We start from the raw sequence: 25014 nt of genomic DNA, 5'->3' as shown, positions 1-25014 counted from the left end.
CATTGAAACTGTAGCTTTGCCAACACCGAGCAGTTCACTGTACCCACCACCCATCTCCCACCCCCAGTGAATATAAGACCACAAATCTCAGGCAGCAAACCCAGGGCCAGGTAGAGATGGGAGGCAGCCGTGGGGCCCACCCACTAGCTCTATGACATGCGTCCACCTGCCCAGCCCCCAAGACCACTCAGTTGAGATGCAAGCCTAAGCAATATGACAAATTACTGCGAGTCCATCCCCAACATGAGAGAGTGGTGATGATGCAGTTTGTCTGGGGAGAGACTCTTCTGAAGGTGGGATCCCTGGAAGGAGGTAGAGAGAGAAGAAGACTTAAAGGGGGCCTTTGGCAGTGAAAGCGTGGAAAACAGGAGCTTAGATGAATTCCTGCACTCCAAACATTTTATGAGGGCTCTACTGCAAACACAGCAGAGGTAGAGGTGAATGTGGGGATGGGCAAGATTCAGAGAGCTCGCACTGAAGACTTGATGGCCTCCTCGGCCCATTCCCAGGTTCTGAGAGTCTGTGGGTTCAGATTAGGATTTCCCAGTGAGAGCTTCATTTGGAAAGCAGTGGTCTCACACTCTACCAGCCCCTGACTTGCAGTTTCACAGGAGACCCCATGGGATGCTCTTCTCTTATGGGAGCTGCAGGGGCAGGTGGCCTGGACAGGAGATACGGAACCCTGGGTGTGAGTCCTCACTCTGCCAAGCTCTGACCACCCCCACCTTGAAGCAGCTTCCATTTTCTTCTCTGTAAATTGTGCAAAGTTAAAATAAATGCTCTCTGAAATCTATCCTGGCACTAACGTTTTACATCCCAAGCCCCTCCCCTGGCTGGCAGTGGGTGCTCATGCTGAGGGGTGGGGTTTTCCAAGCCCTGGTCCACAGTCTCTGGGAGACAGTGTCCCACGGGCGATAGGCTGCTGCCGTGAGCAGCTGTGTAACCACACCCACCTCTGACCTTGCAGGTGCACCCTTTGCTCCCGGGCACCTCAACCATCATGATCCACGACTTGTGCTTAGCCTTCCCAGCCCCGGCAAAGGCTGACGTTTATGTCTCGGACATTCAGGAGCTGTACATCCGCGTGGTGGACAAGGTCAGTGTCAACTTCCCGTTATGGCTCCCTCCCTGCGGAGGCCTGGAGAGCGATGGGGGTTCAGGGGGTGCTTTCCTCCTGTCCACCTGCAGCTCGCAGTGCTGTTTCACGTAGCATTCTGGGCTCAGTGCAGAGCGGCCTCCGAGGGTATCCGTCTCATCTCAGTTGACACCTGTAAAACCTGGCTGTAAATCCCGGTGGAAGTTGTCCCCACGTTAGCTGCAGCTTGGGAATTCCTGTCCTCTGACTGGTGCAAGTTACTAACCAGCCCGGTACATGCACTGCTGAATGTGAATTTTCTCCCCAGTATGTACATTTTGGATTCTCAGAAATTTCAGTGGCAAGTGAATAAGATGTACTAATGCCAAGTGCTTTTGCAAAATGAATACATAATAGATCTAGGCTTTTCTTTAATGTGAAGAGGGATTTTATATTACTCCAAATACCTGAAGTAACTGCAGTGAGGCTTAAAGAGGGATACTGTCAGAGTCCTATCTTCCTGGGGGGAGAGAATAGTTGGTAATTAAAGGGGGACGTTCAAGCAACTTGGACTGCTTAAGAGTCAGTATTCTCTTAGCCTCAGGTAGTCCTCCTCTGATCTCATTTCCTCTGGTGATTTGCTTCCAGACTTGAGTTCTTTCACTAAACATTTCTGACTCATGTTTCCCAGAGTTTTCACCATGTGTATTATGTGCCAGGTATGAACTCTTGGGTCAATGAGCACTTATTAAACCCCCACTGTATGCCTGTTGCTATTCTAAGCTATGGATTATCTCTCTAACTAGATTGTTAATTCTTTCTTTTTATTGGAGTATAGTTGATTTACAATGTTGTGTTAGTTTCTGGTGTACAGCAAAGTGATTCAGTTATACATATATATATTCTTTTTCGGATTCTTTTCCATTATAGGTTATTATAAGATATTGAATATAGCCCTTGTGCTATACAGTAAATCCAGTTATCTACTTTATACATAGTAGTGTGTATCTGTTAATCCCATACTTCTAATTTATCCCCTCCAAGATTGTTAGTTCTCCAGAGTAGGATGTGTCATTTATTCATCGAAGTATCCCCGAGGCCCCTTGACTACAGAAAGCACGTAACCGATTTTCATTTGTTGCTGGGCCGATAGTCTGAAGGTCATCTTGGGTCTGTAGGTTTGAAGTTGTTGATGCTTTCGCAGAGAGCCGTAGGGTACCACAGGTGGTGGCATTGGTCACTCGAAGACCACCCCTGAGTCTCTGTCCCCCTTGATGTAGGTGGAGATTGGGAAGACGGTCAAGGCATATGTTCGCGTGCTGGACTTCCACAAGAAGCCTTTCCTGGCCAAGTACTTGGCCTTCATGGACCTGAATCTCCGGGCAGCCTCCCAGATCGTCACGTTGGTGTGAGTCCTTGCAGGATCAGGGCTCAGAGGAGGGCATCTCAGGGCATTGCCGACAGGTCTGTTGGGGGAAGAAGTCCCAGCTCCTCCCTCTGTTCCAGGGCCCTCGACGAGGCCCCAGACGACTACACTGCCGTGTTCCGCGTCCACGGCGTGGCCATTGGCCAGACCAGTCTCACCGCAACCGTGACTGATAAGGCTGGACAGAGAATCAACTCAGCCCCACAGCAGATTGAGGTAAAGCTGTTCCCCTCATGCTTCATGGCCTCGGCCCAGCCCCTGTTGCATGTTGGGGCTTTTTTGTGATAGGCTGGGCGTTTTAGGGGCAGCCCAGGAAGCCACGTGGAGGGGCCATATTAAACCGCCCTACTGTGTCCTCTGATGAAAACGGGGCCTTCACTGGTCCCGGGGACCTGGGGCCACAGGAGGGAGGGGGCTGGGTTACTTCACTGTCTCCGGAACGGAGGGGGCGTGGCGTGACTCGGGAGGGGAGCTACTGCCGCACAGCAAGCGGGTGGCTGGGGAGGTGTGCGGACAGGTCTGGGCTCGTGTGCAGAGGTGCCCATTGACAGTCGGGGCCTTAGAGGCGGTGCGCTCCTCGAGGGAACTCCAGGAGCAGCAGTTCTGGGTGAGGGAGCTCCAGGGCCCCGACACCGTCTCAGCTGTGATGGGAGCCCCACAGCCGCCAGGGCCAGGAAGTCGTGTCCAAGTTTATTCTTCGGCAGCACTAAACCGGTCCTGCCCCCTCCTCCACCGTCTCGGCCACATAGGGCCGGTGGGCTTGGTGTTGGCGGACGCGGTTGGTGCTTCTAGATGGCAGTGCACCTTTCTTCTCCTTCTGAGAAGAAAGTCCTGTCTGCCTACAAATGACGCAGCCACACGGAGACCACTCCTCACGCACAAAGCAGCCCAGGGCCGACTGGCACAGCTTACGGCAAAGCAGGGGTTGTAGGGGTACAGGAGGAGGACCTGGGGGCTTTGCCCTGCTGCAGAGACGGGGGCATCCTCGTCCCTGCCCCTCGAGTCCTGCTTTCCTCCTCTGGCAAATGTTGAGGCCGTTGACGTAGAGGGCTCTTCTAAGGCAATGAGTAGAAATCTGGAGACATTTAGTGGAAGAGACACCTTCCAAAGAGGAGTTGGCGAAATCTCGAAAGCAGTGGGTTGGAAGCTTGGACACGTGTCAGATCTTGTGGGGACTTGTTGAAACACATTGCAGGACCCCACCTCTGACTGGCAGGTCTGGGGCAGGCCGGGGAGCGGGCATTCCTACAGTTCCCAGGTGGCTTCCACAGGAGGAGAACACGGCCCCGAGAACCGCAGATGCTCGGGCCCAGGGGTGGGATGAGGTCTCGTGGGGACTGCTTGGGTCGGGCTCCCCCAGGGTTGGCCAGGACCCCAGGCGCTCGCCGGCACCCCCTGCAGAGGAGTGACATCTGTGCACCGTGCTTCTCTGGGATTGAATGGGAGGGACTGTGTCCGGCCACAGGAGCTTGGAACACAACGGGCCCCTTTCTCCCTTGTGTCTCCACACCCAGGTCTTTCCCCCGTTTAGGTTGATACCCAGGAAGGTGACGCTGATTATCGGGGCCACGATGCAGGTAGGAACCAAAGGCCACGCCCCCGCCCCGCCCCCGCCCCACCCCCACCTGCGACCGGGCTCTGGCTGTGTCCCCTGCCTGGGGCTTCAGGACGGGCTGTGGAGAGTGCTGGGGTGTTGGCACCCTTGCCCCGAGGGTGAGGCACGGGCCGCCGGGGGACGGGCTGATGGGCGCGGCTCTTCTCCCTCCAGATCACATCCGAGGGCGGCCCCCAGCCTCAGTCCAACATCCTCTTCTCCATCAGCAATGAGACCGTGGCGCTGGTGGGCGGCGCCGGGCTTGTGCGAGGCCTCTCCGTGGGCCACGGCACCGTGTCGGGGGTCGTGCAGGCCGTGGATGCCGAGAGCGGCAGGCTCGTCGTCGTGTCACAGGTGAGGGCGTGGGCTGCACCGCGGCGGGCACCTTTCAAATCCGCCCTGGACACAGCCTCTGGGGTGAGGCTCACCACTCCCCAGGCAGCTGGCGGGGTTGGTGACCCGGGCTGGGAGGAAGCCCTGCTGCTGGGCTGGGGCTCTTGCCAAGGGCCGCCCTCTCCCAGGGTCTTGCTTCTGCCCTCTGAGCCCAAGCCCCTGCCTGTCACCTACCCCCACCAGGGCCAGCCCTGCACTCGTACCCCTGAGGTTGCCCTCCTCCAGACTGAGGCTCCCTGGCTGCTCCTTAAGGGGCGGGGTCCCCAAGCCCCACGCCCTGGGGACATTGCAGTGCAGGCGGGCAGTAGCCGTCGTGACAGCAGACTCTGCTTTACGTGCCTCCCCAAGTCCTCTCCGGACCCTCTGCTCTGCCCCCGAGGGACAAGCTAGCGACCCACGGCCACCACACGGCTGCTCTAGGACCCGACCTAGTATTGCCAGCATCAGAGCCCTCCCGCCTTCAGGTCTTCTTTTCCAGCTGGGCTTGGAGATGTTCTCTAGCAGAGTTGGGCTGCTCTAGGCTCTGACACACTTGCTGGGTTATGGTGTATGTTTTTGGAGGCACGTGCTGACTTGGCTGCTGTACACGAGGGTAACTGGACACCAGTAGTGTTTCAGACCTGGATTTATATTTCCAGGAGAAAAAGAAAGCCTGAGTCATCCGCCAGTGTCTTTGCTCAGCTAGAAGTAAAGTCATCTCCCCCGCCTCCTCGCTGGAGTGGGGGACATTTCCTGACCAGTTTCCTGGGTCAGCAGAGATGCTGGAGGCCGACTCAGGGGAAGCCTCACCCAGGAGGGTCCCCCTGTCCCATATCGGTGGCACTGACTCCAAGCAGGTGAAAGCGGATGTCTATAAGTCTGATCGTTTCTGTCTTTCCCAGGGGCAGGCACTTCCGTGGGCCTCTGGGAAGGACAGGGCAGAGCATGTCCCCCTCCTGAGAAGAGCTCAGGGTGCTTGGATTCTGCCCCGTGTCCTTGGCCTGCTGTGACCCGCAGGAGCGTTGGCTTGGTGGTCAGGCCACGCTGGAACCCCGGCTCGAAGAGGGCGTTTTGTCCTGGGTGGTGTGGCTGTGGACAGGAACTGGGCTCCTGACAGCGGTCCAGGAACACCGCTGAGTTAGGAGCACCTAAACACACAGCTCTGGGCGCTGGGACCCCCTGGAGGGGGTGGGGCTGACTTTGACCCGACACTGAGTGCGTCGATTTACTCCTTTCCCAGCAGTTCCACTCTCTCTCCAAGTATCCCGCTTACGCCGCAGTCCTTTTGAATCACTGGGTGGATACTCCAAGTTTACCTATCTATTTTATAAAGACGAGAAACCACTGGGCATGTGAGAGTAAAATTAAGGACCAAGGAGGCCCTGCTTTGTTTCTCTCTAAAGAAAGGTTTGCAGCCTCAAGAACAGGCTTGTTTTTCTCCTCCTGGGGGCCCGCGTGGCTGACACAGCAACTGGCTGGAGATTGGTCCAGAGGACACAAGGCCATGCAGTCCCTCCTGGCCACCTCCTCTCTAGGCTGACCTCACTGGGCCACCTCTCTGCGTCTCCCATCTGGCAGGCTGGGGGAGGGGATGGGGGAAGGCCCCGGTGCCCCTTGGTAGATGGAAAGGCTGCACCACCAGCTCCATCTGAAAGGCGTCTCCTTGAGCCCAGGCAGGTGGGGGCTCAGCCTGAGGCCCCGAGGTCCGCGTGTCCCAGAGGGTATGCGACTCTGGTCAGAAGCTCACGGTTCCATCTGTGCAATTCAGGTCACCCTAAGAATCAGCTCCCAAAGCCGAGGAATAGTCCAGGACTAGCAGGGGAAGACAGCAGTGAGAAGGATGAAGGGAAGGAAGGGAAGGGATGCTAGCTGGGCACCTACTATGTGCCGGGAGTTAGCCCAGATCACAAGGCACAGGAGATGGACTCACATGAGTGTATGTAAAAAGGGCTTAAGGGTTTTAGTAGCCTGGGTTCAGCATGTGTCAGCAGCACTACAAAGAAGCCAGTAAAGTTAGTCTTTGGCCAAATTAACAGGAGTATAGAATTCAGAATGAAGGAGGATATAGTCTATTCTAATCACACTCTGCCTGTGGCTCCTGCGTTTGTCCCGGTACTCTGCTCAGAGACAGACAGGCTGGATTTGGGGTTGGGAGGTCTGGAGACCTGTCCTGTGAGGGCTGCCTGGCCTAGAGAGGAGCAGTCCCTGGTCAGTGTCCCCAGGTCTCTGCAGTGCATCTGCAGAGCAGATGGATCAGACAGGTCTGTAGGCTCAGAGGACCAGGCTGGCACCCCCAGGGGCAGGCAAGAGGCAGCAGCCAGGTCCAGGTGGGGCGAGCCACCCACAAAGCCAGGCCTCCTAGGGAAGAGGAACGTCATGGGTGCCTTCTGGCCACGTGGCTCTGAGCTGGCCTTGGTAGGAGCCTCCTTCCTTGGGGAGGGTGTCCCTTCCTGAAATTCCCGTCACTAGCACACAGCGCCTACGCACAGTCAGCCTGAGCCCCAAAACCCTTTTCCTAGGATCTTGTGGAGGTGGAGGTGTTGCTGCTCCAGGCTGTGAGGATCCGTGCCCCCATCACTCGGATGAGGACGGGGACCCAGGTGAGGCGGGAACCTCTCCAGGCCCTCCTGTCGGAGCTCTCGGAGCGGCCTCTTGGCCAGGGTCAGGCCCTGAGCTCTGCTTCAGGATGAGCTTGGGGCTGCTGGCCGGACGCCGTTCCCTCTGCTGGGACAGTTCTCCATGCCCTTCACCTGCTGGACCCTGTTTACCCGGGGGTCCGGCTTCACTCCCCTGCCTTTCCTGCTGCAGCCCAAGGGCTCCCTGCCATTGTCCCCAATGGTGCCATCTCCTCTCACACACGGCGCTTACGCCTGTCGCCCCGTGTGGGTGCCGTCAGCAGGTGGTGCCTGTGTCTCCACCAGTCTGTTGCCCTCCCACACCTAGAATAGCACCTGGCACCTCGCCGGAGCCGCTGTTTGCACGGTGCATACCTTTCTCGGTGCTTTCTGTGTTTTAGTCCACATGGTGCACATAACAGCCCCGAGAGGTAGCTCCGGGGTCACGTCTGTGTCACAGAGGAGGAGGTGCGCACGTGGCAGGCTTAGGGTGTCTGCGCAGCTGGTAGGCGGCGGGACGGGGCGCCGACCCACATGCTGGCTCAGGTCCGTCCCCGCCTTTTGTTGCATCACCTCCACGTGCTCCCTCTGGTCGGCGCTCGGTCAATTCAGATTGTCGGAGACTGAGTCCACCCCTTGTGAGCAGGGACCCCCGCTAGACTGAGAAAGAGGGGAGCAGGGTAAGCTGTGCGGCAGGGGCTGGGGACGCTGCAGGTGCCCAGGGCTAGAGGCGGTCGTTTAGGAATGGGGTGTCCCGGCCGAGCTGCGACAGCCCGCGGCCCAAGAAGGACGGGAGGGGCGGGGCTGGCGCTGTGTTCCGCTCAGTCCTTTGCTGTTTCGTCAGGCCTCCCGGGACCTGTGCTGCGCCTGCCACTGCTTAGGGAGGAATTGGGTGCGGCTCCCGTTGCCCCGCGGAGACGGGGAAGTGCCCCAAGCGTCCGGGGGGTGGGGCTGCGGCTGCTGGATCTTGGTGGTCATGGGCCTGGCTTCTCCCCGCAGATGCCTGTCTACGTCACCGGGATCACCAACAACCAGAACCCTTTCTCCTTCGGCAATGCCGTGCCGGGCCTGACCTTCCACTGGTCTGTCACCAAGCGAGACATCTTGGACGTCCGGGGGCGGCACCACGAGGTACCTGCCCCCCCCAAAGTCCCCCGACTCCGTCCCGGACAGTGTTGGGGTGGGAGGGTTCTCACCACGTGTCTTGCGCTTCACGCCCTCTCGCGGCTCCCCGACTCCTTCTCCCAAGGCTGCGGCCACACTGTCCCTCCCCGGTGTCCCTGCCGGCCTCTCAGTCTTGCTCATGTCCAGGATCCCGGCCGCCCAGCTCCCCCCTCGCGGTTCCCAGGACAGTCCGCAGCCTTTTCATTTTAAGCCCATTCTTGCCGACCACTGCGCTGCACAGGGGCTTAGTGACCTGTTAGCGGAAGGCAGCAAAAACGATAGCCTGGTGGGGACGTCACAGAAGTTCCAAAACATCTCGGGGTCCTTGTTGGGGTCCCCAGTCTGTAGCTTCTGACCCCCTTTCCGAGATGACGCCTGGCAGCCCTGGGGTTTTCTCCAGGTTTATCCCAGGACCCCACCCCTGTCCCCTTAGGCCTCCCTAGGGGGTCCCCGGCCCCTCCCTAAGTCTCAGCTGGAGAGAACGTACTGCCCCCGTTTGTATGAGCTGGAGCCCATGCGTGAGGAGGGGGGACGCGCCCAGGGTCGCCCAGCCAGTGGGCTGTGGGCCGGGTGCCGGCCCTGGTAACTACAGGCTGCCACCCCGGGTGGGCCTTGGTCACCCAGGACCCGAGTGGGGTTGGTGCCGGGGGTTTCTTCTTGTCTTATCCGTGGATGGGGGGGAGGGGGCCAGGCATGGGATGGGGGTCTTCTGGAGGCTGCCTGAAGCTCATCTAGTGCAGGACGAGGGCCTCCCCCCGACCCTATGGGACCAGAGTCCTGTCCCCAGACTGTTCCCGTGGTACCCGGACATGTGACTTTTTCACAGATAGCCCACGACAGGGGCTCTGGGGGGGAACACCCCAAGTCTAACATCTTCTCGGTGATTCGCCTGACCTCCCGCACAGTCGAGGCCCTGAGAAGTCCTGTGTGAGAACGCTGGTTGGCCTAGCCTCTTCCACAGGCTGCTGTGAACAGCGTGCATCGCAGCATGGGGTGCCCCGCGCTCGTGCTGGGGTGGGTGGCCACGGGCTTCAGCCCCCAGTTAGCAGGCCCTGACGGGGCTGGAAGGCAGCAGGATGAGAGCAGGCAGGCAGTGCGGGGAGTCTGGGGCTCCTGTCCGGCTCTGCCCTTTGGGGACACTTTTGACATCTGTCGCAGGCATCGCTCCGGTTGCCGTCGCAGTACAACTTTGCCATGAACGTGCACGGCCGGGTGAAGGGCCGCACCGGGCTGAGGGTGGTGGTCAAGGCCCTGGACCCCACAGCCGGGCAGCTGCTGGGCCTCGCCAAAGAGCTCTCTGACGAGATCCAAATCCAGGTAAAGGACAAATGGGCAGAAGCCACCGTTAGCGGGAGAGCAAAGGCCAACCCAGCAGCCCTGCTCCTCCCAGGGGCCGTGTGGGCACGTGTCAGGGGGCTGGGGGTTGGGGCTGGGGGTATGAGGTGCTGTGGGAACCCAGAGATGGGGTGACCCAGGGCTTCACGGATGGGGGACGTTTCAGGCTTGGGGGGCCTGGCATGTGCACAGGGCTGAAGGTCTGAAGTAGCTTGATGCGCTCCCAGAATAGCAGATAATTCTGAGCTCAGAGTCTGGGGTGCCTTCTTGGGGGAAAAGCCTGGAAAATTGTCTGAGCCGGGCATTCATTTAGTTGTCTGTATATTTCACAAACGTGGCGCACTTAGCAGAAGCAGACACACTCTCCCCACTTCCCAGGCCGGCTCCTACAGAGCCTGCGGGGCAGGAGCTGCAGGTGTGGCTGCCCTAGATGAGCCCGCAGCCCTGGGGGTGAAGTGCCCCTGCGGGTCCCAGGGAGCGGGCAGCAGAGGGTCCTGAACGGCCTCGAGGGATGTGCCCTGGCAGACAGAGGGTGCGACCCATCGTTCACTGATGGAAACCGAGCCTCAGGACGGGAGGTGGCCTGCACAGAACCCCTCGAGGGGGCACCCAGCAGGACTCGGACCAGGCAGGACCGGAGCCCAGCCACCCCTGTCCAGCCCAGGGCTCAACCCACGTCTCTCTCTACCACCCCTGCCCGCTCTGGGCCCCTCTGTAAAAACAACGAAGAGCATTTTTAGCTTCAGGGACCCCATTCTGCTAATCTGGGCCTCAGTAATGTCTGGGTTCCCCTAAATTGAAAAGAAAAACTGATAGCAGCCCCTAAGTATCATGAGAAAAGAAATGGGTTCAAGCCCCCTCTTCAGGAAGGAGCAAACCATTTCTAAACCAGGCACGTACCTCATTAGGGGCAAAGAAGCAGATTTCAAAGAGAGAAACGCCTGTCTGCCAACCCCCCTCACCCCTGCCTGCACAGGCACACAGGCACACACACAGATACACAGACACGCACACATACACACGCAGGCACACACAGGCACACAGACACGCACACATACACAGACAAATACACACATAGAAACACACACAGACAAATACACACAGAAACACACAAATACATGCTTCTAGCTGAAAACAAAACGAAGCAAGTTCTGACACCTATCCTGAAATTAAAGACAGGGCTTTGCAGCTGCCAAATTCTGTGACCTCAGTCGGGTCATCTAACCTCTCTGCGCCTCGGTGTCCCTGGCTGACGGCAGATGGGTTTTGAGTACATCAGAAACTTAGAGACGCTGCGTCCAGCCCACAGAGGTGTTAAATTTGGCTCATTCCGTGCTTTGAAACAATTTTTATTTGTTGCCAACATTTAAAAATAGGAAGATTTTGTCTAAATGCCCAATATGAATACATGGCATGATGCCACACGGCAAAACCAGCAAGAGATAAGGGCCAGCCTCCCCTTGATGGAGACGTGCCCCCCAGTATCACAGCCCCCAGCCCCCATCGTCTCCCTGGCACCGAGGCCGGTCACCATGTTGCTGGCAATGGTGCTTTTCTGCCGGCCACATAACAGGAGAGGAAGGTCTCCCTTGTACCTTCATCTCCATCTCAAGAGGGACCACAGAGGTCCATGCCTAAGAAAAGTGGGAGGGGACTTGTGTGTGCGTGCATTTCCTGCGAGATACGTAATCAGTGAGGCAGCTTCATTCTGGATGCCGCCTGCCTGGCAGAAGTGCTCACGTGACTCCAGAACCCGGTCTGGCTCCCAAGGCCATGCTCCGTGCCCTGTCAGGAAGCACTGCTACTCCATCGTGTCTCACGAATCCCCCAGCTCTGTGAGACAAGCGTGGCAAGGATGATTACTTCTAGACCCTTTTTACAGATGAGGAAATCGAGGTTGAGTGTATGGTCAGAACATGGCGGTGCGCAGAGGGCGGGGAGTCAGGCCAGTTTCCTCTTGGAAAATCATCCATCAGTTCAGATGACTTTAGACACAGGCCCTTAGGAGCGTCCCGCTGGTCTGATCGAAGCAGAAGCCAGCGGGGAGCCAAAGCTGTGCTTGGCATCTAGGCTCGGATGCCAAGCACGCCAGCAGCCCTGAGGGTCCCTGGAGATAGGTCCCTGAAGGGTGCTGGGCGCGTCAGGCTGCGTGCAGAGAGGGGTCTGGAGCCCCGTGGCAGGATTAGAGTCCATCTGACATCATCGGGTGTATCGGCTGCTGGCCTGAGGTCACCAGGCACCCCATACCAGGTCTGTGCGGATCCTGCTGGAGCCTGGCAGGATAGAGGGTGAGAGGCAGGGCTGAGGGGGTGGATCTCGGAGGGGCACGTAAGGAACGGCATGTCTCTATGAGAGGCGAATGGAGAGCTTTCTCCAGGCTCCGTCCTGGCAGCATCAGCGAGCAGGACCTTAGACCCTGTCACTGCTGCTTTCCACACACATATGTCCCGAGAGCTCAGGGGAGGCCCGTGCTTCTGTGAAGCAGCCCCAGGGGCTTCACCAGCGCAGGGTGAAGGAGGAGGATGCCCCTCCTCACCATGCCTTCGGCCTCTTAAAGCTCAGCCCTTACCACCACATCACCAGCTGCATGACAGGTTCTGGCACAGGGCTCTCTCACCCCTGGGAGACAAGCAGACCCTGGACGTGGTTCCGGGGGTCACAGGAAACAAAACTCCCCCTCTCTTCCAGGTGTTTGAAAAGCTGCGGCTGCTGAACCCTGAAATAGAAGCAGAACACGTGTTAATGTCGCCCAACTCATTTGTCAAGCTCCAGACAAACAGGTACATGACTCAACACGGCTTCATCCAGGTTCTGAAGCTGTGCTCACATCCGACGGCTCATTTGTCGAAGTCGTCAGGAGCCGTGGGTGCCTCGGGCGAGCTGCACCTCCCTCCTGGTGTCGTGCCGGAAGCGGGTGCGACCTCTGCCCTCCTCCCCCGTCACTGTGGACGTCCCCTGCTCGTCTGCAGCATCTCCCCATGGGCCCCTCTTCTCCCTGTGGCCCAGAACCTGTCATGCTTTCTGCGGACATCCACTGCTTCAAAGGTGGAAACGTGCCAGCTTGGAGGTGTTCAGTTTCTCGAATGCCCCTGTGTCTTCGAGACTTGCTGTTCCGTGTAGTCTAGGAGCCGGGGCGTCACCTGGGGGTTCGTGAAAATGTGGATCTCGGCCCCTGCTGGGTGGTGGGGACATGCATGAACGCAGAGAAGCGGGGTTTTGAAACCCGCCTGCAAACCTGCCTCCTGCCCAGCATTCTGAGACGATGCTTTGGGTAGTGATGCCTTGTGTGTGAACTGCGGGTGCAAAGTTGGGCATTGTAAGGACCACTGGAGAAACACACAGACGTGGGGGATGCACGGCCAAAAGTGTCACCTCCCGGCTCCGTGCAGGGCTCTAGGTCAGAGGTGGCTGACAGCCGTGCCCTTGAGTCCAGGGGGTAAGAGGGCAGTGTAGAGAGAGAAGGGCTGTAATGAAACGAGGTACAGTGTTGAAGCCACAGCCCAAAGGAAGGCCTTCCATGCGGGGATCTGGGGAGGCACGCCCCCAGTGGACATGCTGGAGCTGGGACTTAAAGGATGCATAGGAGGTTAAGAGGCTGGGGTTGATGAGGGAGGAGAAGTTTGAGGCAGAAGCAATGACATTTGCTTAAAGTCATCTGCAGAGGGTTTGTGGGGCTGCGGCACAGAGAGAGGGTGAGCGGGGGCCAGGCCTGGGAGGCTTTTCCTTCCTTTCTTTCCTTATAACGTCAATGAATATGTAAAAGAGCATAAAATACTGCATAATCTGTCTTCTCCCCAGTGCATATTATCAGTACTTTTCCAAACCACGTTCTTAGCAAGTGGCCTTATCCAGTTACTGGCCCTTGGAAATAGGACAGGGCAGGGCCATAACTCCCATTTCACAGTTGAGGAAGCCGAGGCCGAGAGAGGGGACACATGTGCCTAAAGATGCACAGTTGTCAGCGGGCTGTTGGGTCTGCCTTTGGGCTCCATCCAGCTCAGAGCCCCATCCTCTTCCCGCTGCACCAGGCTGCCTTATTTCAGCAAACTGAAGACAGTTGACCACGGAAGGGTCTTTGACAGCAAGCGTCTGTGCTGCTGAGGGGACCCTCAGCTCCCGCATCCTTCCCTCCCACTGACCAGCTCGTGGAAGGTGCCGCTCTCCTTGGAACCCTTGGTTTTACAAATTAGGTATCCCGTTGGCAACTGACGAGCTGCAGCAGGCTGTGCACAGGGTCCTGGTGCACGGCAGGGCTGAGGTTGGGCCTCTTCTCACGGGAGCAGCGGGACTCCCAAACCCCGGGCCCCTTGCTGTGACACTCTTGCTGTCTGCAAACACGGGTCTGGTTTGTTTTCTGAAGGGATGGCGCCGCCTCTCTGAGCTATCATGTCCTGGACGGTCCCGAGAAGGTTCCCATCGTGCACGTTGATGAGAAAGGCTTCCTGGTGTCGGGGTCCATGATCGGGACATCCACGGTCGAAGTGACCGCCCAAGAGGCCTTTGGGGCCAACCAGACCATCATCGTGGCTGTCAAGGTAGGATCCCGTCCGCCTCCTTTTTGGAGTGATAACATCAGCAGTGCTCTTTTCCCCTCGCAGGTGTGTAAGTGAATATACTCACCTTCCAGCCAAGAAATTGTCTGGAAGAGTTTATTAAAGGTCCTAGGTGAGAAGCTGCAGCATCTTCTGGATGTTGGAGCCGAAGATTCTTGGAGATGATTGATGGCAATGACCTCGTCTCATAGATGGGGAAACTGAGGCCCAGAGAGGTCCGTGGTTTTCTGGGACTGGCCCTCCAGTGTCCTGACCAGTCAGCAGTGAATGTGTGCTGGCTCTTGACCCAGAAACCATTACATTACAGACGGCACCTCGTAGGATGAGGTGACCTGTCATACAGGCAAGGAGACCAAGACTCAAGAGTGTCACACAGTAATTGAGAGTCAGGCTCTGGGTTCTAGCCCACGTCGGCCTGGCCCGGTCGGTGTCCTCCAGTCCCGGCCAGCACTCCTGTGTCCCCTTGCCATTCTGTGCTCCTCAGAGACAGGACTTTCTCCTTGGGCGTCCCTGGGTCGGGTCCTGGGGTTTATCCTGGACAGAGTTTTCTTTGCACAACTGATCCTCAGTGATAGAGAAAACACACGACCACTGTAATATTTAGATTTTGCTTGGGTCCTGGGCCTATTTCCTTCCTGACATCTTTTTGTGTCAAGATGGGTGTCTAGCAGGGAACCCTCCACCCTAGTTTCGAGTAAGTGAAAGTGACTGACCACCCATCCTGTGTCCACAAATAGTATTGAGCGCCAGCTCTGTGCCGGTCACTGCACCCCTGATCTTTGTCAAAGAAATTGGGTTTTTTGGGGGCTGGCTTTTTGGCCAGGATGGATTTTACCTGGAGTCAGAGAACCACGTCTGCTCTCTCAAGAGCTTGCGCTCTAGGGCTCCCGAAACCCATCGTCCCCTCCTTTTCCCGTCTCCCCTTCAAATGGGGCATCTGCTCCTGGCAGCTCTGTAGCGTACGGAGGTCCCCAGGCAACGCTGCCCCTGCAGTCCGAGCGGGCATTGTTTCTACTTTAAATGCCCGGAGAGCCAGGTCCTCCAAAGAAGCTGAGCAGTCAAAGCCCAGAGGATATTTTTGCAACATGAATAATGATCTAATTTTTCACAGTCATGGCTTTTGACTCTTGTGGGTCGGGTTTCCTGAGAGCGAGACCGGCCGCCAGGCAAGGAGGTGCCGACGTCGCGGGCTGAGCCGGTCTCTCCATGACCCTAAGTCGGTCCAGCCCCCATGCCTCCTGAGACGGCGACTGGCTAGGGCCAGGTGTTCTCGGGAGGGGGCTCTTCAGAGAGGTGTTCCTGGCGCAGTTGTCACTGCCCTTGCTCACTGTCCCCAGGTGTCCCCTGTTTCCTACCTGAGGATCTCCATGAGCCCTGCCCTGCACACCCAGAACAAGGAGGCTCTGGCGGCCCTGCCCCTGGGAGTGACCGTGACCTTCACCGTCCACTTCCACGACAGCTCCGGAGATATCTTCCATGCTCACAACTCTGTCCTCAACTTTGCAACTAACAGGTAGAGGGTGGGCAGGGTGGGCCCCCCCTCGTTCCCCACATGAAGTCACGTCTCGATCAGACCCAGATCTGATTCACGCAGGGGACTGATGACCACACGGAGAGGGCAGCGCCACCGAGGGGAGAGTTTGTTAGTCACGGTTCGCAAGAGCAGGGGCTGCGCCTTGCTCGCAGGGCCACGGGGGAAGCACCAGGCTCGGCCAGGCATCAGGAGCAAGGAGAGGCGTGGCTGAGAGTCTTCATTACCAGAAGGACTGCAATCATTCAGCAGAGGTGTCCCCACAGTGGGCAGGAAGTAAAACCCAGATGTTGGGGTTTGTCATAAGATCTTGTGCAGCCGTGAAGGCTGGGCTGCAGGGGAGGTGCATATAGCCCTGGTCGCTGGCCTGGCCCTGTGGTCAGTGGATGGAGAGCACCAGTTATACCTGCTACAAAAGCTGGTCAGAGACGTCACACACCTTCCAACGCTCAGGCCCTTCTGCGTGCCGTCTCGCCGACTCCTCGCTGTCACCCGTTCGTAGAGGCCCAAGAGGTCAAGCCACTTGTCCAGGGCCACACAGCCAGGAAGTGGGGTTTGAATACCACGTCCCATTGGGCTCCAAGGGCAGTTCTTTTTGGCTGATGCTTCTGAGATACAAATGCAGCCTCAGGCCTAATGTGAGGAGAGAGGGTGTGGTCTCCAGGAGAGAGAGAGCTGTGGCCTCAGGCTAGACCTGCCCACATGTCTGAGTCTACTGGAGCAGCGGTTCTCAAAGTGTGGTCCCCAGACCAGCATCATTACCACCGCCTGGGACACTTAAAAATGCACATTCTCAGGGCCCAACAATCTGGGCTGTAATGAGGCCTTCAGGTGATTCTAAAGGTTAGGAACCGTTGTCCTGGGGGACGCAGACCAAGCTAAGAGCAGGAGAGAGGAGCCCCAGACCTAGGAGGAAGGAGTAGCGCTCCAGAGAGTCCTCTTTGGGCGCAGAAGGTCATGTCCTGGTGTTGGTGACCGTTGCAGCTTGGGCTTCCCGTGGGCCCTGGAGCAGATGTGTCCCCTGTGGCTGAACACACCCAGGCCCGGGCCCTGGGAGAGCAGGGTTTGGAGTTGGGCCCTGTTCAAGCCGGGCTTGGCCCTTTATGGGGCCCGTGAGCTTGGGCGGGTCACCCTTCCAGGCCGCTGTGTCCACACCTGTCACGTGGAGAACGTGACCTAGTCCCCGGGGCCACCAACTGAGGCTGTGGTTGCCAGGGCTTCTGGCATGCCACGGCGCTCTGTGCACACAGCAGGGCATCTGCCGGTCTGGGGAGAAGCCTGCCCTGGAGGGAACAGAGCCCCATGTCCAGCCCCCCTGCTCCCCTGCAGAAGTCACACGGGCCTTCTGTGGCAGGGAACATCCGTCTCCAAGAGAGTGGTCAGGGCTTGGGGGTGTGGGGAGGAAGGCAGCGGAGCAGAGACCCTGACCCTCCCCCTGCCCAGCCAGCCGTCCATCCAGCCCTGCGGGGGCTGCCGTCACTGAGTGCCCACCATGTGCCGGCTGCTGGCCTAAGCCCTTTCCAGCTGCTGACCGGGTTTGCGGCTCACATCAAGCCTGTGATGTGGGTACATTGTCAGCCCCACTCGGCAGATGAGGAAGTGGGCAGGGGCGATGTCACTGGTCCCAGTAACACGTCAGAAGGCAGCCTGTGCCTCCCCGAGTGTCCTGGTTCCCTACTGGGAAGGGATGGGAGCACAGGGTACATCACTTTCCTCTGGGGGGATGGCGACGCTGGCCATCCTGTCTGGGCTGTGGGTCCCCCTGCCGCACCCGGGTGGTGGGTGAATCAGGTCGGTGTGGCCTGTGGGTCCCTCACCTGGGTGACATCAGGGTGCAGTGGGCAGGTGTGGGGGCCCTTCGCGGGCTCCTCCCTCAGAGCTGGGGCCTCTCCCGAGACTGAGAGCCACGTCTCCTGTGCCCAGGGACGAGTTTGTGCAGATCGGGAAGGGCGCCACCAACAACACCTGCGTGGTCCGTGCGGTCAGCGTGGGCCTGACACTGCTCAGAGCGTGGGACGCAGCGCACGGCGGCCTCTCCGACTTCGTCCCGCTGCCTGTCCTGCAGGCCATCTCCCCCGAGCTGTCCGGAGCAGTGGTGGTGGGGGACGTCCTCTGTCTGGCCACGGTTCTGGTCAGCCTGGAAGGTACGAGAGATTCTGGCCGAGGGAGCCATCTCTGTGGTTGGGAGGTGGGACGGGGCTCTCAGCCTGCTGTGACAGGTGTGCACATGGAGCTCGGTGACGTTCTAGAGCGGGCATCGGAAAACTGCTGCCCCGGCCACAGCCAGCCTGCCGTCTCTTTCTGCAACAGGCCGCTATTGGTGCTCGGCCACACCCCTCCATCTCCGTGTCATCAGTGGCCGTTTTCACGCTGCATCTGCTGGGCCGAGTGGTGGCATCAGAGACCCTCGGGCCCACACAGCCCCAAAGACTTACAGTCTGGGCCTCTACAGAGAAGCTTGCCCCCCCTGCTATAAGGGTTTTCCACCCTTGTGGAAACCGTCTACCCCCATAGCCACGAGCCACGGGACCCTGGAAACGTGGCTGGTGCAGCTGAGGAGCTGACTGTTCTGTGTTTTGTTTGGTTGTGGTTGTGGCCGTGCCGCATGGCACGTGGGATCATAGTTGCCCTGGTCCTGCGCCCCCTGCGGTGGAAGTGCAGTGTCTTAACTGCTGGACCACCAGGGAAGTCCCTGACTGTTCGGTGTTGATGAGCTTCTTGGCGGGGCTGCTACACGGGCAGGTGCCTCTAGGAGGGAACCTCAGCCAAGGAAGCCGCTAGGCGGTGGGGCGACTGTCCGCACCACCCGTGCATCCACGAGCCACACGTGGAGTCATTTACTTAATTTTTTTCCTAATTGGCTCCCTTGTTTTAAACCTAATTAAACTCATTGTAAAAGGAAGTTACACGCTGCCTTTAAAGAAAAGCACGTATTATTTGCCACAAGTAGAATGTGGTTGTTGAATCCTTTCATTGCATTTATCACGTGATGAGATTGGCTCTTCACTGAGGACCGCCGTCTAGTGACAGCTCAGAGCCTGCCACCGTCTTGTTTGTTCAAAGGGGATTGCTGAGCAGGGTGGGCGGGCAGGGGCGGTGCAGTGGGGAGGCATGCAGTGGGCCGGTCCTGGGGGGCCAGCGCCCGGGTCACCCCAGGGTGGGAAATGACCAAGAGATTCCCAGCAGGGAGGCACTGTGGCCGCACACAGGAGCCGAGTGGTGGGGCAGTGGAGCGTGGGGCTGGGGGCGGCGAGGACACTGCCCAGGTGACCCAGGTGAGACGCGGTGGCTGGAGTGTCAGTCATGGGACAGAGGGGTCACGTGCAGCTTCCCCTCCCAGGCATCCCCGGGACCTGGAGCTCATCAGCCCGCAGCATCCTCCATGTCGACCCCAAGACGGGCGTGGCCGTGGCCCGGGAAGCGGGATCTGTGACCGTTTACTACGAGCTCGCCGGGCACCTGAAGACCTACAAGGAGGTGGGGTTTGGGGGCCTACGTGGCCGAGCCTTTCGGGGTGGAACCCTCAGATTCTGTACTGAGTGATTCCCGTTTGTTAGGGAGAAGGCCGCTCCAGCGCCTCAGGAGGCAGGCGGATGGGGATTCGTGAGCCTGGTCGGGGCAGGTTCCCCCACCCAGGCTGCCGGCTCCCTTGTCCACAGTGGTGGGAGGACGGAGGCGGCCTCCTGGGGGTGATCCCCGCGCCCACACGCTTCGGCTGAGCCCTGGGGGCAGGATTGTCTGCCTGGGCGTCCCCCGGGAGTCGCGGCCGTAGGTGGTCCCACTTAGCAATTTGGCGTCACCGGCAAAGTTAAACTCCCCCAGCAAGTCACCTTTTGAGTCTTTCTGGAGGTGAACAGAACCGCTCTCTCTTCTGTTTATCTCCAGCTGAGAATGAATCGATGAGCAGAATCTGGCTGCGTTCCACGCGTCTCATTTTTAGAGCAGCGTGTGCCCTGTGGAATCTAGCACTTTAACTTAATAGCGGGTGTGTTTAGTGCTGCGACCCTGCAGTGCGGATGAGCCCAGTGCAGATAGAGGCACCTTGAGACGAGTAAAGCAGTGCCCCCCCCGACCCCCCAAAAAGCTCCAGAGGGTGGTCGGGCAGGGCTGAGGGAGCTGGCAGAGGAGGGCACTGCACGGGAAAGGCGGGCAGGGTTTGAGAGCCAGCCCTGGGACTGGAACCCGGGGTGTGTGGAAACGGAGGCTAGCTTTGCGATCAGATCATGACAGTGGTTAAGCTCTGGGGCCGGGCTGCCTGGGTTCAAATCCCAGCTGGGCCACTGAGAGGCTGTGTGACCTTGGGTAAGTTACTTGACCTCTCTGTGCCCCGGCTTTCTTACTGGTAAAATGGGGCTAACACTGTTGTGTGGATTAAATGAATCATTAATGTGTGCGAGGCCCTTACCATGGTACTCAGCACAGAGCACGTGCTCCGTGGGTATGAGCTGCTGCTGCTGCTGTTCGGGGTAAAGATGTTGAAACTGACGCCAGACACAGTTGGGATTCATCAGAGACTTTGTTAAGGCAAAGAGTGATACAGATCAGAAGTATGTTTGGAAAGATTGCCTGGTGCCTGGCTGAGTCTAAGAGCCTGAGGGAGGGGCCATAGCTGCAGGGTGGCAGTCGGGAGACAGAGGAGGGGCCCTCACTGGCACCCCTGGGGAGGCTGAAACTAAGGGTGGGTTTGGAGAGACTCAGGAGGGAGGGTCACCAGAGCTTGGCGACCGCTTGGAAGTGGGGCTTGGGAGAGGCAGGCCTTGGGGATGAGTCTCCAGGTCCGGCTGGGGCGACGAGGGGGAGGATGGCCCTTTGCAGAGAGGGGAGCACAGAAGGAGGCGCCAGTGTGGGGGGAGGATGATGGGGAGTTTGAGGTGTTCGTAGCTCCTCCAGGTGGGGCTGGTGGTGACGCAGCTGGGCCGGCGCGTCTGGAGCTCAAAGCTGGAGACAGCGGAGGGTGGGGTGCCTGCAGCACAGACATGGGTCTGAAGCCCTGGGGGTGGCGGGAACACACAGGGCCTACCGGAGCAGGAGGGAGCGGGGCCAGGCCTGGGGCCCTCTGCCCGGCGTGGAGGAGGACGACGGGGCAGGAGACTGCAGAGCGGAAGTCAGGAGCAGAGGAGGCGGGGGCAGTGGGAAGGACCCGGGCGGGGGCGCAGGCGACTGTGGTCAGTGTGGAGGGTGACGGGCCGGCCGGCCAGCTCAGCGTCGGCCACGGCTGCGGGGTCTGCGGGAGCTTGGGGAGGAGTGAGACCCCGTCCCTGCTCTCGAGGGACTCACGTGCTGGTGGAAGCAGGCCCGTGGGGGGCAGGAAGTGCTCGGCGCCTGCCCAGAGCCGGAGACGGCCTTCCACCGGGAGGTGGTGGCCCGCAGCTGGGCCTGCGCAGCGGAGTGTTGGCCCTGCAGGAGGGTGGAAGGGGTACCCGGCCTAGGAAGGCTCGTCCTGCCTCAGGAAGGTGCTCAGTGGTTAGATGGCAGGGGTGAGCCAGGAGATAACTTGGCGAGATGAGCCTTGGCCGCCACCACTGGGCCGTGTGGGTCTGCATGTTGGTCAGGCTGATTTATTCTGAATAAATGGCAGTGAAGTAAATTGGATCCTTGTCTCTTTGCTGAAAGATTAAGTAACCCAACTGATGTGCAGGGACACAATCATAACTGACAGGCGAGCCAAAGTCTGCAGCCCGCCCCGACTGCTGCTTCCATTCAGGCCTGGTGTCGCCCTGCCCCGCTGCTGGGGCAGCCGGCTCCAGGGAGAGTCAGGCCAGCCTGGGGTCTAGTCCGGCTCTGCCCCGTCAGAGCAGGTCACGTAGCCCCGGAGCCTCAGTCCTGTCCCCTGTACCGCAGGGAGGGCAGTGCCTGCGTCCCAGGCGCCGGGCCTGTGCGGTCAGCGCTCAAGGGCCTGCCTCGGCTTCCCCCCCAGATAGTGGTCAGCGTCCCTCAGAGGATCGTGGCCCGGTACACCCGTCCCGTCCAGACCAGCTTCCAGGAGGTTGCGGCCTCCAAAGTGATGGTCACCGTGGGAGACCGGAGCTCTAACCTGAGAGGTAAGGAGTGAGGGGTCGTGTGTCCCGCGTGGGCCCTGCCAGGCTCGGGGCCTCGGGCCCTTCTGATGGGGTTTTGCTGCTTTTCCCACTCAAACTCGCTGACTCCGAGGAGGGCATTTAACCCCCGCTGGCCCACCCCTTCCAGCTGTTTAGAAATTCGAGTCCTCCACAGGCAGAAGCAGTGAAGGGATCTTCCTGAAAGCCCAGTGCCGCGAAACTGCCTGTTTCTGGGCTGGAGATGCAGTGTCAGCCCGAGGGCACCCAAGTAGAGAAAGCCACTATCCATCCCAGAGAATGTGGCTCAGCAGAGGCCTCGCCGCCGATTTTGATTTTCGTAATTACCTCTGCCAAGTCATGCAGAGAACGTTCGACCTCATCCCCTGCCTGTGACCGCCCTGGACAGCAGCTGCCAGAAATAAACGCATCAATACAGGCTGTTTTTTAAAAACCACTTAACCGGTAGAATTCACTACCACTGTCGTCGTTCTGACGCACCTCTACTGCCTCGGGGTCACCTCTCTCCCTGCTCCAGTGCAAGTGGACAGCACTGTGCCATTGCCCAAACGCTGCTCAGGGTATTCGTGGGGAACTAGTGCCCTCCTGACGTCCAGGGATAAATCGCCCGTTTTCCCTGCTGACGGGAGCAGGCGACACGCACTACCGGGCCTGACCTGCTGCCGTGCCCCTGGATGTGGGCTCTGAAAACATGCTGAAATGGCCCATGCTACAGGATGCCCCCCATTCCCACATAATGAGTAATTTGTCCTCGGCTTTTATAAACTGCGGCATCATCAGGAGGAATGTGGGCACAGGTCCGGGTCTCGGGCCGGCCAGCCTCCACGTGGCCTGCTCTCATGTCCTCATGCCGGGGCTCTGCAGGTGGGGGCCTCGGGGGCCGGGGTGTGCGGCCTTCTCACCCCCTCCCTTCTCTAGGTGAGTGCTCCCCCAGCCAGGTGGAAAGCATCGCAGCCCTGCACCCAGAATCCCTCCTTGGCTGCCAGCTACAGTTCAAGCAAGACATCTTCGACTTCCCAGCCCGTGAGGTTTTCACTGTAGAACCGGAGTTTGACGCTGCCCTGGGTGAGTCTGCGGGGTTTGGAAGTGAACACTGAGCTGCGTGGCAGGTTTGCCTGCGGTTCATTCGGCTCACGATGGCCGTCTGTCCAGGGGGCGGCATCTGTCAGGAGCCCGGCCTGGGGACTGATGCCGTCACCCCGGCCTCTGGTTCCCTGCAGCCGCCGGGAGGGGTTGGCATTCCCAGCTGCTCTCAGCAGCCACCTACACCTGGCGGAAAGGACTCGGTTCAGAGTTGGGAACCTGGTTCCAGGCCTTTCCTGCTCTTCTTGGCTCAGAGCCTGCAGGCGAGGAGGCTGCTTCCCTCGTGAAATGGGAGGGGTGGTGCCCTGCTCTGCTGGCGTGACGGGGCTCTGAGAGGGATGGACAGGCCTTTATTCAACTGGTAGTTGAGGGCATGGGCATCTGTGGAGTGTAACTGCTCCACGGAACTGGTAACCGGAGCCGTGGAACTGGCAGCCAGCACCACGGGTGGGAGCGGCGTGCTGGCCGAGTGGAGTGACCTGAGTGTCACCAGGTCACTCTAAGAGGAGGGCCACCCCTCACAGGATGCCATGAGTGCTCAGGACAGTCCCTGGGATGAGCTTGCACGGTGCCCAGCTCATGCACATGCCGAGACGCTGAGTCCCGTGCTCGTGCAACGAGACTGTCGGTGTTGTCGTGAGAGGGTCTGGGGATGACCGTTTGGCATGTTGCTCAGTTCTTTCTAAGAATCCGCTGCCACCAGCCTGAAGCTCCCAGGGGCCAGGCGAGGCCCTCCTCTCCCTGGTTCACTCTGCGTCTCTGTCCCTCTGGCAGCAGCACAAAAGCATCCTCAGCACCCAGGCTGCCGTGTGGGATACAGGCGGTGTATCCTGAGGGCACACGGGGTGCAAGACCTGAGCTTGGGGCTTAGCACAGAGTAGGCACTTGGTGGTCCCAGGCCCTGTGGATTCACCAGCACAGCCCCACAAGGGGTGCGATGTTACCCCCACTTGACAAGGGAAACAGAGTCAGCAAGGAAGCCGACTCACCTGGGGGCTCCTGGCTGGTGGGAGCACAGGAGGGACCCCAACCCAGGTATCCTGATTCCTGGATCTGGCGCTTTCCGAGGCACCACTCAGCAGTGTTCATTCGGCTCTTTTACCCACTGTGGGTCAGGCACGGACCCTGAATAGTCCCAACCAGGCCTCCACAGAACTTGCTGCCGCACCTGGGGCGTCAGCAGTACTGGGGCTCACCCCCACTCACGTACGGCCAGTGTTGGGTCCTGGTATCTGTTCACCATTCCCTCACCCCTGTTCTGAGCCAGACTGGCCAGGCCCTGAAATGCAGAGCTGGACCAGGCATTCCTGCCCTGGGGGAATCCATGAACAGAGGATTCTGAGACAGAGAGGGGGAGAGCCGGTCACAGAAAGGGTGTCCAAGGTGGGGGGGGGCACTGAAGAGGGACTTCCCAGGAGGCCCCTGGAGGAGGGCATGCCTCACCCGGGCTCTGCAGGGTGGGTAGGAGTCCTCCAGGGAGCATGATTAGCCTCAGGGCCTAGGTGGAGCGGAGACGAGGTGGAATAACGCCCTCGTCTCCACAGGCCAGTACCTCTGCTCGGTGACGATGCTCAGGCTTACGGACAAGCAGCTGAAGCACCTGAGCCTGAAGAGGACAGCACTGCTGGTCACTCCCTCCCTCCCAGGCAGCCACTTCTCTGGAGAGCAGGTCGGGGCTGAGGTGCCCTTCAGCCCAGGGCTTTACACTGACCAAGCTGAAATCCTTTTGAGCAACCACTACACCAGCTCCGAGGTCAAGGTCTTTGGTGCCATGGAAGTTCTGGAGAACCTGGAGGTGAGTGGTGACCAGGCAGGAGCCAAGGCCTCAGAGGGGACCAAGAGGCAGGGAGGACCAGCTGGGGTGTGGAAATCCTGGACCACCTCTCTTTAAAATTAAAACTTTTAAGGGAATTCTCTGGTGGTCCAGTGGTTAGGACTCCTCACTTTCACTGCTGAGGGCACTCGTTCAGTCCCTGTCAGGGAACTGAGGTCCTGCAAGCTGCATGGCGCAAAATTAAAGAACTAAACGTTTTTTAGATGAAGTCCCTTTACCCTTTTCCCCATAGCACTGCTGCTGTCTGTCAGCCCGTAGAATCGTGTGAATGGTCGTGATTGCCCCCGGTCTTCCCCAGCTGGAAGTGACGTACGGGGGAGGCGCTGAGTGCAGGGCCTGCCTGATACATGGCATCTGCTCAGCGAACGTGTCACGT

General features: G+C 58.9%; 1 protein-coding gene across 1 annotated transcript in view; it reads left to right on the top strand.

The window, feature by feature from the left end:
- NUP210 (nucleoporin 210) overlaps positions 1 to 25014 on the top strand; it is a 101672-nt gene that overhangs the window by 72784 nt on the left and 3874 nt on the right. The window contains exons 21-36 of the mRNA XM_082638305.1: positions 968 to 1096; positions 2356 to 2483; positions 2582 to 2717; positions 4016 to 4078; positions 4270 to 4449; positions 6987 to 7067; positions 8082 to 8213; positions 9405 to 9563; positions 12270 to 12361; positions 13942 to 14116; positions 15472 to 15647; positions 17589 to 17809; positions 19006 to 19142; positions 21583 to 21706; positions 22640 to 22786; positions 24349 to 24599. Coding sequence (XP_082494431.1) covers positions 968 to 1096; positions 2356 to 2483; positions 2582 to 2717; positions 4016 to 4078; positions 4270 to 4449; positions 6987 to 7067; positions 8082 to 8213; positions 9405 to 9563; positions 12270 to 12361; positions 13942 to 14116; positions 15472 to 15647; positions 17589 to 17809; positions 19006 to 19142; positions 21583 to 21706; positions 22640 to 22786; positions 24349 to 24599 — 2331 coding nt within the window. The remainder of the gene's footprint in view (positions 1 to 967; positions 1097 to 2355; positions 2484 to 2581; positions 2718 to 4015; positions 4079 to 4269; positions 4450 to 6986; positions 7068 to 8081; positions 8214 to 9404; positions 9564 to 12269; positions 12362 to 13941; positions 14117 to 15471; positions 15648 to 17588; positions 17810 to 19005; positions 19143 to 21582; positions 21707 to 22639; positions 22787 to 24348; positions 24600 to 25014) is intronic.

Source organism: Mesoplodon mirus (genome assembly GCF_964341445.2).
Source record: "Mesoplodon mirus genome assembly, chromosome: 12".
Lineage (NCBI taxonomy): Eukaryota > Metazoa > Chordata > Mammalia > Artiodactyla > Ziphiidae > Mesoplodon > Mesoplodon mirus.
Note: the sequence above shows the minus strand (reverse complement) of the source record. Positions and strands in the feature narration are given on the sequence as shown.